The sequence below is a fragment of the Gouania willdenowi genome, chromosome 21 (assembly GCF_900634775.1).
Source record: "Gouania willdenowi chromosome 21, fGouWil2.1, whole genome shotgun sequence".
NCBI classification, from domain to species: domain Eukaryota; kingdom Metazoa; phylum Chordata; class Actinopteri; order Blenniiformes; family Gobiesocidae; genus Gouania; species Gouania willdenowi.
Window position 1 is genome coordinate 19,343,953 of NC_041064.1, and position 15,094 is coordinate 19,359,046.

The 15,094-nt window shown below is 39.9% G+C and overlaps 1 protein-coding gene across 14 annotated transcripts in view; it reads left to right on the top strand.

The window, feature by feature from the left end:
* Nucleotides 1–15,094, top strand: part of lmo7a (LIM domain 7a) — a 61,673-nt gene that overhangs the window by 6,926 nt on the left and 39,653 nt on the right. For all 14 annotated transcript variants that reach the window (XM_028435385.1, XM_028435383.1, XM_028435384.1 and 11 more), the window contains exons 2-4: nucleotides 3,212–3,282; nucleotides 5,585–5,654; nucleotides 14,889–14,995. In XM_028435385.1, coding sequence (XP_028291186.1) covers nucleotides 3,212–3,282; nucleotides 5,585–5,654; nucleotides 14,889–14,995 — 248 coding nt within the window. The remainder of the gene's footprint in view (nucleotides 1–3,211; nucleotides 3,283–5,584; nucleotides 5,655–14,888; nucleotides 14,996–15,094) is intronic.

A 15,094-nucleotide genomic window follows, 5' to 3' on the forward strand; every position in this document is an offset into this window, starting at 1 on the left:
AGACATCCTCACGGTCAAAATGATACCAATTTCAACTTGTTGTACCTCTAGCTGGGGTACCTTCAAAATCCCCTGGGGCTGGCCACTGCACTATAGCACCCATACCTTTAATTCTGTCTTCTAAATGGAAGCAGCCGCAGTGTGTTGTTGCAGATTAACATTGTTACCCCACATAGCAGTTTCAACAGAAGAGGGAGGGGCACAGCAGGCTAGATCTGAGTCTAGTTAATACCTTAAATGTTTACAGTGAGGATGATGAAACCGATGGTTAGATACAGATTAGTGCCATAGCCAGTTGTAGGTCGTACACTTGAGCTGAGAGATCATTTTGTTATTTACCAATTGAATCTAAATGATAATGCGGCTGTAGTAAAATTGTCAGGAGTGAAACCTGAAAAACCTAACGTACAACAGCAGCTGTGTTGTGTATTTCCAAGCAGATGACTCCTAGCTGCTGCCCCCACCTCTACAGAACAGTAGAGGTCAGGATTTCATCTGCCAACAGCACCTTTGTGATTGCTTCACCCTGTTAGGCTTTGTTTCCGCTCCTGCTTGTGTGTCTTCATGTCTGCACCATTGAATTACTGTCTGTCTTTCCTGTTTTGTGACCTCAACGTCTGCGTTTTTATCAATGAAACAGCCGCTGGCTCTCACATCTTCACAGGCTTTGTTAACAAATGTATTTCCAAATGATAATTTCATTACACAAGAAAATCCAGACAGTACAGGCGGCAGGTGTGGGAAGTTTAAGCGTAATAATTGATCCCAGACAGGGTAATTGTATTGGAATGATGGCTATTTGTGGTGAAGGACAACTCGGGTTACCTTCACTGTGTAACATGACATGTTAGAGAATGAGAATAAAGGTTTGCACACAGTGTATTTAAATGTTCTGGTTATCTGACCTCTCTAAAAAAAAAGAGAGAGAGAGGCCCTGTACTTAAGCCTGCATTTGCTTTTCTTGTTTTATTCTTTCATGTGGACAAAGAAGGTCAAAAAAGAAAAATGACATGCAGCACATCAGGGCCGTTTAGATGGAGAGACCTGCTCAACGTGTTTGTCTTAGGGTTAGCGTGTGTTTGCATGTTTTTGTTCCAGCCAGCTGTTCTCACCATAATTTATGGTGTAATATGGCGTGGGAGCTCCCGTATCCTTTTTTAATATGTCAAACTATCAAATTCCATGGTAGCTAAAATATACCAGCATAAGTAAATATTGTATAACAAGATTTATTCATTCGTCATCTGTACCAATGTATTCCCCCTGATTTGTGTCTCTAACAGATTTAATTTGGTAACATTTTTAATGATTAGACCCAACCATCATTATCATACGCCAAATTAATTATCATCCCTTCCAATAGGATTATGTACAACTGTATAAAGAACTGAACTGCCTAATCTCCTGACTCAGATAAAACACATTTGAGATGAATTGGATAAAAAAAAAAAAAAAAACGCATGCCACACCTTTTTTATCCAGTGCCGATGCCCAACATGACAGATGCTTCTGGAAAAATGGTCAGAATTTCCCTGTAATACACACTTAGGTCTTGTGGAAAGATATTTCTGAGTAGAGTGGAAACTATAATGACTATACGTGTGTGAGAGATTTGCCAATTCCTTTTTTAAAAACTATAGAAAATGGCTTGTCATTAAAGTTTATGCACAGAATAAATCCAAACTAAACACAACCCCTGCCACAATTCAATATATGCCAATTTATTTGGCAATTTTGTGTACGTTGGAAACCACAAGTGAGTATTGAATGACAGAAACCCAACTTTTGTATGTTTGCTAAAGCTAAATGCTGCACAGATCATTTTTGGTCTTATTCACCACACAACCTTTATATCAGGGGTGTCGAACTCATTTTAGCTCAAGGGTCGAACACCGATCAGTTTGATCTCAAATGGGCAAACGAAGAAGAAAAATACATTTTGATGAATTGTTGAAGATGTTTAGGAAAACTGAGAGTTCTTTATAAGTTTATAAGTGCTGAAAATGTCTTGAAAGTGGGAAACAAATGTGCAGAAAAGGCATTGAAACATGATGGATAAGTGTCAGTAATGATAGTAATGTAACAAATGTATTAAAAGGAGCAAAAATATGGCAAAAAAAGTGATGAAATCAGGTTAAAATGTGACAGGTTTGGTGTAGTTGCAGAAAAAGCGTAAAAATAAGCAAAAAATAAAGTTGCAAATTAGAGTGGGCTAAAATTAGAGAGGAAAAAGTGGTTTAAAAAATGGTTCAAAGTGTCAGTCTTAGAACAATTAGTTTAAACTGGCAATTAATGGGCATGATAAATCCTGAATGTGGTCAAATTGGCAAAAAATGATGGTGAAATATGGTGAAAAGAGGTTAAAAGTGACAATAATGGGTCAACATATGTGACATTAGGTGGAAAAGTGGTGGAAAGGGTTTATAAGTGCTGAAAATGTCTTCAAAGTGGAAAAAATGTGCAGAAAAGGCATTGTAATTTGATGGAGAAGTGGCAGAAATGGGGTCAATGTTGCAAAAATGCATTAGAAGGAGCAAAAATATGGTGAGAAAAAGTGATGAAAATAGATTAAAATAGGGCAGGTTTTGTGTAAATGCATATAAAGGGTAAAAATAATCAAAAATGAGAACCCCTGCTCTGAAGGGCTGGATTTGGTCCCTGGGCCTTGAGTTTGACATGTGCTCTGTAGATTAAAAATGTTATCTTTGCATAGATGGTTTTTAAAATGACATACTTTGATGTTTCTTGTAATCCTGGGTTGGTGGGATATGAATGCAGTGTGTGTTGAATGGACATGAGCTCATGCAGCTGCAGCAGTTTGAGAACATGGAAAAAGTACGAGTTTTGTAACTCAGCACTGTTTTCCACTCCTGCTCCAGATGCTCCCATAGCTTTGTGGCTTGGTTCCTCCCACACAGTTTTTTGGCCCAGCTAGTTCACCAGTGACTTTTAGCATTAAAGTGTGAAGCCAGTGAGAGAAACAAAGCTAATGAGAAATACCTAAAGGGCTGTGGTCAACACTTTTCCCACAGAGACGGTGTAGGAACTCAGGAGGAAATACCTCCAACTTCCTCCTCTACTGTTCTCAACATCCTACCTTTATTTTCTAGGCCTCCCCGCCCAGCTTCTCATTCTACCCTGCCCTCCTCTCCTCACCCAACCCCCCTTGCCATTTTTGCTCACTGTTTCTTCTGTCTCACTTTTTTTCCAGGCAGTAACCAAGAAAAAATTTGGGAGCAACAACTTCCGATCGGAGCTGGAGAACGGCGTTCTGCTGTGTGAGTAAGTACTGCGCTCGTCCTCCGCTTAAGCCCCTCATTCATAGGAAATCCCTCTGCGCTCCTCCTGCACGTCTGCACTGCAACGTAAGTGTTCATGATATTTCCCAGACAGACCCCCTGCTGCATCACTGTTTGTTTTAGTTCAATAAAGTCAGCCACTGTTTTAAGGCAGAACAGCCGAGACTGAACTGAAGGAGGTTTTTGTATCTGTATTTTTTATTTTTTTTTTTTTACATTTTCATTAGCAGATCTTATTTCTGTGGTTTGAGTTGTGAATATGAAATGTGACCTATTTCTAGAGGCATTGTGTTCTCTGTGACAGATGTTCCAGATCTGTGGACGCCCTGACATTTCTAAATACGAGCTGTGTAGTAACACTTCATATGAAACAGCTTTCCCGTTACCAAGGCAGCACCAGTGTAGTTTGAATGAGGACTTCATCAAATGCTTTGATTTACTAACCTCTCCATTGTGACGTTCTGTGTTTGTCTCATATAAACGCTGTGTGTGTGTGTGTGTGTGTGTGTGTAAATGTTAGCATTTGGTGCATTTCTGCATGTGCATGTGGTCACACTGCTTGACGGACAGTGATGTGATGTGCATGAATCAGCAGGAAGCTGTAATTACAAGCTGCCCTTGTACAAACTTTCCTGAAGTTGTTTCAAAAAAAGGAAGAAAGCCCTTTGTTTTATCTGAATGTGGGCTGACTTCACAGTCTGCTTAATCGCAGAGATAAACACAACCACATTATTGCAATGAGCAGTCAGTGAGAAAGAGGAAGACTGATTAGATCAACCCTCACTTAAAACAATCCATCCCTCTCCATTGTGTTGCGTTTATCTCAGGTTTATTGTCAGCGACTCGCATGATTACTTCAAAATTCCCTTCAAAGATTTTTTAACTTGATGTTTATTTGCGTTTGTTTTTTTTGTTTTTATTTACATGCTGTCGAAGGTCAACACTATATGTAGTGCAATCTTCTCGTGACAGCTATGCATGTTTTATTATTGCAATTAAATTAATGCATTTATTTTATTGCGTAATTGTGACCATCACCAGCCCTGCTCAAGGAAGGGTAAGAAAAACTTTATTAAAGGGACGAGATAAAAAGAGAGAGCGGTGTTACACCTTGATGAGGGGGACGGGAACAGGGAAGAGGGAGTTAGGGTAGGACAGTTATGTCCATTTGTTTAATGGTGAACTAATCCCAACTGCTTTTTGCATTGTTTCTTTATATCTAAAATTTGACCATATTTTAGGCATATTACACTGATCATGATTTTGACCAGCCCCAAAAAAACTGATAGTTTTATTTATTTATTTATTTATTTATTTATTCCATTCCACCAATTATAATCTTGATTTTATAGCTGATCAGAGATTTGAGATTTGCTTGATCTCCCCGAGACTACAACCTCTAGATCATGGGTGTCAAATGCATTTTAGTTCAGGGGTCAAATACAGTCCAATTTAATCTCATATGGGCTGCAGAATATAGATGGGGGGGGGGGGGGGGGGAGCAATTTTAATGTCATTGTGCCTTTATTTTCACTATCAGTCCCTGCAGGATCTTTACTTCAAACATTCTTGATTTTGTGACAAATTTCTGTGTATTTCTAAGGAATTTTGAAGAATTGTTGGGGATAAGATTTTCACAAATTGCTGTAATCATGTGATATAGGCATGGGAATACTGTGACCTCTTGTAAAGATTGTGGAGGTACATTACATTTGTGAATGTGAGATATGTACAACGGAATCCTTTGGTAATTTACACAAAGAATTTTCTCTGTCTCCTGGTTTTGGTCCCTGTGCCTTGAGTTTGACACCTTTGCTCTATAGATTAAAAATGTTAAATCAATTCCATGTAGCTGATCAGAGATTTGATGTAGGTTTTAGTGTGTGATTTGCATGTTCTACCCAATACTTCAATCATATACATAATGTTAGGTTTGTGAGGGTTACAGAGTTGTCCTAAGAATGATTAATTGAAGGTGTTGGCCATGTGAGAGGCTGACGTCACGTTTTAAGTCTGCACCACCACCTTCCGCTTGGAGTTAGCTTGGATAGGTTCCCCCAGCATGCAGTAACTGAGCTGCTGGCCCAGTTTGTTTACATCATGGTGCAGCACTGGTTATTTGCTAACTAAAACCAGGTGGCCACCATTAAACAAAGTTGCAAGCATACAACACCAATCCTGTCCAGCAAAGGTCTTTGTATCAGACTCTAGCTAATGAAAAGTAGACTCCGTTTACCCACTTCCTGTGTCTCTAATGGGTTTTTTTTTGTGTGTTTTCCTTACAGACTGATTAACAGAATCAAGCCCGGTGTCGTCAGGAGGGTTAACAGGCTGCCCACACCTATTGCTGGATTGGTAAGATATATAACCCCTTTTATTGTGTATTATTTTCTTTACAGTTTATCTTTAATTGTATTGCTTAAGCATGATGTTGAGCTGCAGCAGCAGCTGACTTGACTGGTGTTCGCCTCAGTGACCTGTCGCCCCACATTTCCATCCCCACTAATACGTTTGGAGAACATGTTGCTGCTCGAGATGCCGCCAACCATATTTGATTGCATCCTTAATTTTTGACGTATGCCATTGCTTGAGGCTGTACTCATTCACAGTCATTGAAACAAGTCTTTGTGCACCAATGATTTTTAGACGTTTGAGTGATTGAACGTCAGAAGGCAACAGAATGTGATTAATGTGTCAATGAAATAGGTTATTTGTGGTCATAACTTGGCCTAGGCAATATATCAATATTCAAGATATATTGAGTTTTCTTTTTTGGCGATAGTGAAAATTACAATCACCTATATGATATGTTTTTTATAAAAGCACAGTTGGATGGATTTATGAGTGCATCCTAGCCCAGAGTTTCACCTAAAGAAGCCACATTATAGAACTCACTCACACGTGCTGTCCCTTTGAGGAGAAAAAGCCTAAATTGTGCAGCTGTTTGTTAATAAATGTGCCTGTGTGGCATTTGACCTAGAATTATCTTTCTGGTAACACTTTTTTTGAGAAAAAATAGAGATATGAATTTTCGTTCATATTGCCCAGCCGTTGTCTTAAAGGCACACTGTGCAACTTTTGGACACTTGGGGTGCTAGACCGGTAACTTTCACGCAAGCGCCCCTGGTGGCCACAAGCGCCACAGCACTGTCGCAAAAATCCACAGTCAGTCGGGCCAGCCTAGCTTGTCTTTTTATTGTGTATGCAGACGGTAGTTGGCCATTTAACTCAACTATCGCGGCGATTAGTGCACTATTAACCCAACACGAACCTACCATTTTGTGCTCTTTTGGCTGTAAACATAGGCTAAAGTCGTTTCAGCTCCCCACAGCAATGGCGCCGGGTTGGGAAATGCCCGTATGTTGTGACGTCACGTGGGAACTATGTATATCAGAGCCTGTGGTCACATGACTACCGTAAAGTGAAACATTCTCCAGGCATTCTCCAGGTCACATGATCTGGTGAAAGACGGTCCATCTCTTCAAACTTACATGGGCGGGATTTCAAGAGGGAAGCCCCGCTCGGAGCATTGATACTGTCAAGCGCTGTATATTGGCCTGAGGAATCATTTAAAATAACTCATAAGGGTCAACTCTTTAGGTCAAAAAGTCCACGGTGTGCCTTTAACTATGGCAACGTCCTCATATGAAGAGGTCTTCAAGGCTTGACTAGCTTTACAATTTAACATCAATGTTTTAGGAGTGTCTGTAAACAAACTATTTAGAATTAGAGGTTTTAAAGCCAAACCTACTCTTCCCAGTCCTCTCTCCTGTGGGAGTAATTGTGTCTAAAGGAATTACAGAGAATATCAACCCAAGCTATGTGAGTGCATGCACTTTGTTACTTATCATCTAACATGTTTAGTCTGACAAAGATTGTTTGCAGTCAATGGACAGCAAAACACAGCTTTTTTTTTTACCAAATATATCTGTGTCATGACCTAAATCACACTTCATAGTTGTTTGTTTCGAACTGTTAACACAGCAGACTGGAAACCTGCTGAGGTAATGAGTGTTTCCTCCCTCAGAAGAACTTGTGTGGTATTTTCCAAAACTTGAGGCCACCCGATAATAAATTCTCCCACAACTGTGAAAGCTCCCGGTTGGCTCAAGGCTACCGCTCACTGCCAACCACATGGAGGAAAGAGGATAAACAAACATGACTCACTCTCACTCTGCTGAAAATGACTTTTTTTGAAATTACAAATTGGATTGGCTTTAGTAGGGATCAGCAACCTATGGCACTTTGTCCACATATGGATGTGTGGCCCCTTTGCAGAGGCTCCTGTCAAGAATCAAACAAGAAATGCAATCCTTCCTTTGCTGATACTGCAATGTCATATCATCACCACAATTTTCTGACCAATCACTGTGTCCCTCTAATCATCAAGTACATCATTCATTGCTGTGAAACACAAGTGACGTGCACTTCCTAAAAAATCTCCCCACGAAAAGCAGAGACAATCGTTTTGGAATGTTTGGCAGAGATGAGCAACTTCTACCACAGCAGGGGAAACAAAAATGTGATTGTCTGATACAAGGGCCACATATTCAACATTCATGTCAACATTTAGAATAATGACCAATCCGAGCTTTAGTACAAGAGACAACAAAGGGTTTTGCCTTTGTTTGATGCTTTTTTGTGCGGTTTTGTTTATGTTGTCATTTTGTTTAATTTTGTTTGTATTTTATGCGTCATTTTGTGTATGTGTTGTTGCTTTGTGTGTTTTTGTAGTCATTTTGTCCTCTCAAGCGGTTGCTTTGTGTATCTGTTGTCATTTTGTTTGTTTTATGAGCCATTTTGTTTATTTTGTTCAAGTCTTATTGTGTTTACTTTGGGAATTTTTGATGACATTTTCTGCATTTTGCCTTTGTGTTTTTGAAGTTATTTTGTGCATCATGTTGGGCTTCATTTTCCTTCCAACTTTTTGAAGTACAATTTTTGGGGGTTTTGTTTTTGGAGGGCGCACAGAATTAGACTGTGAGTCACATGTCTGTGTTGGTCTAACAGTGGAAGCTCCAAAGTGACTTTCCCTCCCGCGACTGCAAACAAGACTGCTGCACAACTTTGCTAAAAGCTTCATAAATGTTTTCATTGAGTAACACTTTGCTTAATGGGAAGCACATTGTGTAATATTGTGCTGTAACCTGAGTAAAACTCGCTCTTCAAGTCATTTTTAAGTAAATGAATATTTTCTCAGAAATGCATGTGCTTAGAAGTCAGACATTGACTCACACGGTGTTAAAAGCCTCAGCAAATAGATGTTTTTAAAAGAGATTTAAAAATGGCAACATAAGAGGCCTCGCGTATATTTAACGGTAGCTCGTTCCTATGCATGATATCATTAATCCAGTGTATAGCAATTTTATAAATAATCTTCAAATACAGGTACATCTAAAAAAAAAATTTAATATCATGAAAAAGTTCAATATTTTTGGTGAGAGTGAAATATTTCAAGCCTTTATTTTTTGAATTGTTGGTGATTATGGCTTACAGAGAATGAAAACCCAAAATTCAGTGTTTTGGAAAATTAGAAAATTACATAAGATCAATAAAAAAAAGGGTATTGTAAACAAAAATGTAGTACTTCTCAAAAAGTATGTTCATTTCTATGCACTTGGTTGGGCCTCCTCTTGCATGAATGACTGCATCAATGCGGCGTGGCATGGAGGCGATCAACCTGTGGCACTGCTCAGGTGTAATGGAAGCCCAGGTTGCTTTGATAGCAGCCTTCAGGTCATCTGCATTGTTGGGTCTGGTGTCTCTCATATTCCTCTTGACAATACACCATAGATTCATATGGGGTTCATGTCAGGCCCTTTTGCTGGTGCACCTATTCCTGTCACACTTTTTCCTTCCACTCAACTTTCTATGCATATGCTTGGATACAGCACCCTATGAACAACCAGCTTCTTTAGCAATGACTTTTTGTGGCTTACCCTCCTTGTGAAGGGTGTCAATGACTGTCTTCTGGACATCTGTCAAGTCAGCAGTCTTCCCCATGATTGTGTAGCCTACTGACCCAGACTAAGGCTGCGTCCAAATAGTCCCTCCTATTTCCTTTCCTATCCACTTTTTCATAACCCTGTGGATGACATCACGGGGTTAAGGAAAGGTTTGTTTTGACAGTCAGGCGCACTTCAACTTGGTGACGTAATCATCTGACGGCCTCAAAGGTTAGTGACGTCTGCCGTGGTGAAAAAACTACAAATTTCTGAAAATGGATTAAAGGCACATTTATAACGCTGATATAATCTAAAAAATCACAAGGTTTGAATGTAAATCAAAGGAAAAGAGGTTGCCAGGCTACGAGGAACAAAAGGGAAACTAAAAGAACGTCACGTTGAGAATGGTTGTTCACACTCACCTTCCACTCACAAATTAGAATTATGTTGAATAATGAATATAACATAATGTGGCTAAAAATGACTCTGATCCGTTTTTCTTGAACCACAGAGTATCTGTTTTATATCAGTTATAATCAGATAATATGTCTTACATATAATAAGATATGGGTTTTAGATTATTTATTTAAAGTTGTTCAAGGCATAATAATGCATTGGTCTTGAGTTTCCATAAGCACTCAGGTGTGCGTGTCCCTTTAAATGTTGTCGCCGCAAGGAATTGTGGGTCAGCATTATCTTGTCTCCTCTGGTAAAGGATGCATCAGTGTTTCCTAGGCTAAAGGAGGTAAAAAAGGAAGCATTGAACCTTTTTTCCTGAGCTTAAAGAGAACTCGGACACACTTTATCATGGCCACCACTTAAACACTCCCGGGGGTGAAGGAACAGTGGATAGGAAAGGAGATAGGAGGGATTATTCGGACGCAGCCTGAGAGACCATTTAAAAGCTCAGGAAACCTTTGCAGGTGTTTTGAGTTAATTAGCTCACTGAACTTTTTCACAATATTCTAATTTTCTGAGACACTGAATTTTGGGTTTTCATTATCTGTGAGCCATAATCATCAAAGTTTCAAGAAATAAAGGCTTGAAATATTTCACTCTGTGTCATGAGCCTATATCATGCATGAGTTTGACTTTCATGATATTCTAATTTTTTGAGATGTACCGTAAACACAATACCTGTCTCTGATATACTTCCTTGTTGGACGCAGCCACTCCCTGTTTGTGTGTGTGTTTGGTTTCTCAATTATCCCAACCATTCATTATTATGGGGGATATAATGGCTCTTTTATTGTGGAAGATGTCCAATTAATACACTAGATGGTTGTTCAGAGGTCTTCAACAAGTTTGAACCGCTGTCGTCTTCATGGAAATTTTCAGTTTTGAGTCAAGTTAAACATCTGTGAGATATTTTATACCATGAAGTCCATTCCTTGGAGGCACTTCATGGCATCCAGGACCTTAAAGATCTGCTGCTAATGTCTTCTTTCCAGATAGCACAGCACTTATTCGAAGGTCAAGGTTAAGCCTCTTTTTGCTGCTGAATGTGGACATGCACATAAAGTTATGGCTGACCATTCCACCTCTTCTCCTGCAATTATATATTATATAACTCTAATAGGCTTTGAATTTAGAAGGCAAAGAATAAACGTGAGTTTTTATGGACTTTAATGAGGCTTTATTTACTACTGAAAGAAAGGCTCCATTCAAACATGCCTCATTAACAGTCAGTTATAAAAAAAATATTCCACCATTAGATTACTTCTTTTTTTCTCTTTAAATGAATACCAGCTTCCAGTTCTGGCAGAATAAAAAGCCTTGGAAAGAAAAGACGGGGAAAAACATCAATCTTTGGTTTTGTGGAATTTTCATCAACACTGGCTCCAACGTCAGACCTATTCTTGGGTTTTACTCGTGTCCAGGGAATGTTTCTGTCGTCAGTACAGTTCTCACTCTACTGCCTGACTCTCATTGAGTTTTGGGGTACAAAGTTTGGGGCGTGGTTTGGCTTTGACCATTGTTGGACAGGAAGACAGCAGCTGTGTGGTGAATCCTCTTCAATGCGAGACATATTGGGGTAAATCCAGAACAAGGAGGTCAGGGAGGACTGAAGCATCCTCTGCTCACTAAAAATACACCATAATTGGCATTGGGAGGCTACTTCAGCTCTGTGGTGACATCCAGCAGCCCTGAGGGTGTCTTCACTCTTTCTGTGTAATAAAGTGTGCAATGACAAGCATTTGACCATCTTTTGTTACAGTTTGTGTTGAACTGGTGTTTGTTATGACTGGATCAGACTCTTTATTGGCTTGGTTTGGTGACGGAAAGCATTTCAAGTAATCAATCTTCTCTTCAGTTTATTGTCTGGGTTTGAAATTGTGCACCCTGATACTGTGGCTTTAGGTGGAGTAAAATAAAGAGCAGAATAAAGGGGTAGTAAAGGAAAATATGAAGGAAAGAAATTGGACTCCATTGGACACCTTAAAGGGGCAGTATTATGAAAATATCATTTTATGATAGTTTTGCTACAGTGATATGCATTCCTTCAGCCTCAGTCAGAGGGCCAAAGTTGGAAAAATTCTGTCTTTTTCCTCCCTTGTTATTCCACATTTTGTAAAAAGTCAGCTCCCAACAGGTGAGTTGGATTTTTCCCCACTAATGCGTCATAATGTGAAAACTCTTCCTCCTGACAATCCTGGCTCCGCCCACCCGACATACGAATGTCAGCTCCTCCCTCTCAAACTACCTCACAGGTAAAACAAACATAGCGGAGGCAGGTTGATATCACAGTTAATATCTTTACGTTCAGTTTAAAGATAATCCAAAGCGCAGCATGAGCGCTCACACTCAGTTTCATTTTTAGCAGCCGTTACAGTATATCGCCTCGTATTGCCTTTATGGGATGATCTGACGTGTTTGTGACCCAATGCGATGCCGCACTATGATAAAACAATGGACTATCATCTTAAATGGACTATTCTGTGTTCAGAAGAGGTGAAAAGGAGAAGCGACTGTTTTTCGGAACGGTCTGAAAGTGACATTTCAGAGGGCTAAAACTCTAGAAAACAGGCAAGTTTGGGGAAATGAACCTCAAATACTGTGTTGTTGGGATTCTTAGAACAATTGGAGATGGGTGAAAAAATAGCATAATATTGTGGACCTTTAAGACTAATACATGCCCATTTCTTCTTGGTGTGAAGTGCTTAAATTAGGGTCCTCAGGTTTGCTGGAGGAGATTAGAGGCTGCTCGATAGGTACAGCATATTTAGCAGGATTATGTGGAGGCACAAGTCAGCACAACATTCCTTTAACATCATTATCTCCGCATGTTCTGGGTTTTACTGTTAGAGGGGGGGCTTTCAGTTGGCTCATAATACCTTTGTAGTTAAATTAAATTCTTCCCTCATGATGATAAAGATAGTTTTAAATACACATAGGATTCCAGTGACCAGGGAATAACAACTACAAAGTTAGGACTTTATTACTAGCAGGGATTTTCACCTTTTTTTTAACAGACTGGTGATTAAACTGTAGTAGTGCAGCTAGAATATTAGCACTGACAGGTGAAGTGAAATGTGTGGTACCACAGGATGAGGCTCCACTTCACAAATTACAGGACTTCAACAACTTCCTCCTAAACCACATCAACCCTTCCCACCTTTTCCCACCTATTTTTTGTCTTGTGTACCCCTGAGGCTTTTTGTTTTACCCCGTTGTTCTTGTTATGTAGTCGGGATGTGTGTATCATGTGTCACCACCTGGCTCCTCTGAACTCTCCTGGGTCTAGGCAGGCTACTAGGTAACATTAATGAGGCATTTAGGGAATTATTCATGTTTTGACTTTTCGTTTGATTCACTGTTTAATGTAAGTTGAGTCTTTGTAATGTTATAATTCCTACAGCTAATGCGTATCTCTGGTTGGGAACCATTCGTTGGTTTTACATGCAGCTTGAGAAAACCGAACAAACGGCTTTAGTCCAATTAAACTCAATTTTTAAATGCATTTTAACAGGTTAGTTTGACTGAAATTGGACAATCTGTTGATCGATTGACACACCAGGATAATGCAATTTACAATCCAGTTGTTACTGCATGTAGTCGTGTTAGCTCGATTGAAATCGGACACAGCATTCTGCGCATGCATCACTTTCTCTTCTGCGACCGTCCCAGTGAACGTCCTTACTGATAACACACTCAAAGTTTGGAGAAAGATCATAATACACTTTCTGATGTATGGCATGCTGTATATTTTCTCCCACAAATGTCCCTCACAATTGTATTTTTGTATTACTGTTACTAAATCGGTACAGTTGGGTAAACATGATAATTGATCATTGTTAAAAGTTTTATTCGAACATTTATTTTAAATGATGTTTTTTTTTATTCAATAACCTAACTGCCAGTACAATGATGCATATTTTTATCCTATTAAATTATTGCACTGCCATGTTAGGTACAGAAAGGAATTTTAGCTTACTTGAGATAAAACGTTTAGGTTTCTTTGTCAAAGATTTACCCGAAATACATATGGTTCACTTGCTTTGTTGGTTCACAAATTATGCAAGGTGTCATATATGCACGGCTTTTTATGACCGAGTACACACAGTACCATACTTAGATGACAGAGCTATAAATTGTGAGAAATCCTATAGCGGCAGAAGTTTAGAGAGAGGAAATGGAAGTGATTCTTATTCAGACGTTTGGCAGTAAATGTATATGATTGTTGTTTATACATTTATACTCTTACTGTGAATAAAGAGACATCAGGAAGGTAGCTCGGCTTTGTCCTAATGTATAAAAAGTGGCCCTACTCCTTTTATGAAGTAGCAGGAAACCTCTTAAAAAAACCTGTGTGGTTCAGCGTGACCTAAGGAGCCCATTAAATGGAGCAACCAATGATCTAAGCTGACAGGCAGCTTATACTGATGTTACCCCGCCTGTTGAAACCCTGTGTGGTTAAATCTTTAAGCACAAGGAAACGTGCAGACAATGACATTGGGTTCTATTGTAGAGGAATATGTAATACATTATATCACATTTACACATCTGTGAGAATCATGTCCTCACATATAAAATGTAGGTAATGTAAAATATTTGACACGTTGCTGTCAGAGAAACCGAACATCCCTCTCCTATGTCCTTTTGAACTGCTCCAGGGACATATTTGCTGGTTTCTGTCATCCGATCACATGTTTCATAGCAACCAAATGTCTCCAAAATACTCCACCTCCCCTCAGATTCCACAGGTATTCTCGAGTAAGAGGGCTTGGCAGGGCACAGTTTCAGGGTGTGAGAAGGAAAGGGCGGCTGTGTGAGTGTGTGTGGGTGTGTGGGTGCTGCACTTGCATGGCCGGTTGGGTGTGAGTTGGCTCTGATGTCATTCTTCCTGCTTTGGTTTGTCGCCACCCTAACCCGGCCCACAGGTGGCTTTGCTGCTGTCACTCAGCCTCCCTACACCCCCCCCCCCCACCCCCTCCCTTCTTTGCATGCATGCGTGTGTGTTTGTGTGTGTGCTGCATAGGTCATCTCTTATTTGCTACACACTTGCTCCTCCCTGTCCATGTCTACTGATATGAACTTTGGAAGCAATCATTTGCTGGCTGTGTCCCTGCCAGTGAATTCTTAAGTGATTAGTGTTTGCATGTGAAGGTGGACAACCCTCAGCTCTGCTCTGTTCTTCTTCCAGGACAACCTGAACGTCTTCCTCAGGGCCTGCGGCAAGCTCGGACTAAAGGAGGCACAGCTCTTTCACCCTGGGGATCTTCAGGACTTGTCCACGAGGGTCACTGTCAAGTAAGTAACTCTTTGAACCCTCTGCAAAATGCACCTCTGACACTTTGATATCCCTATCTATCTGCCCACCCACAATATGGACTGGACATCCACCTGAAA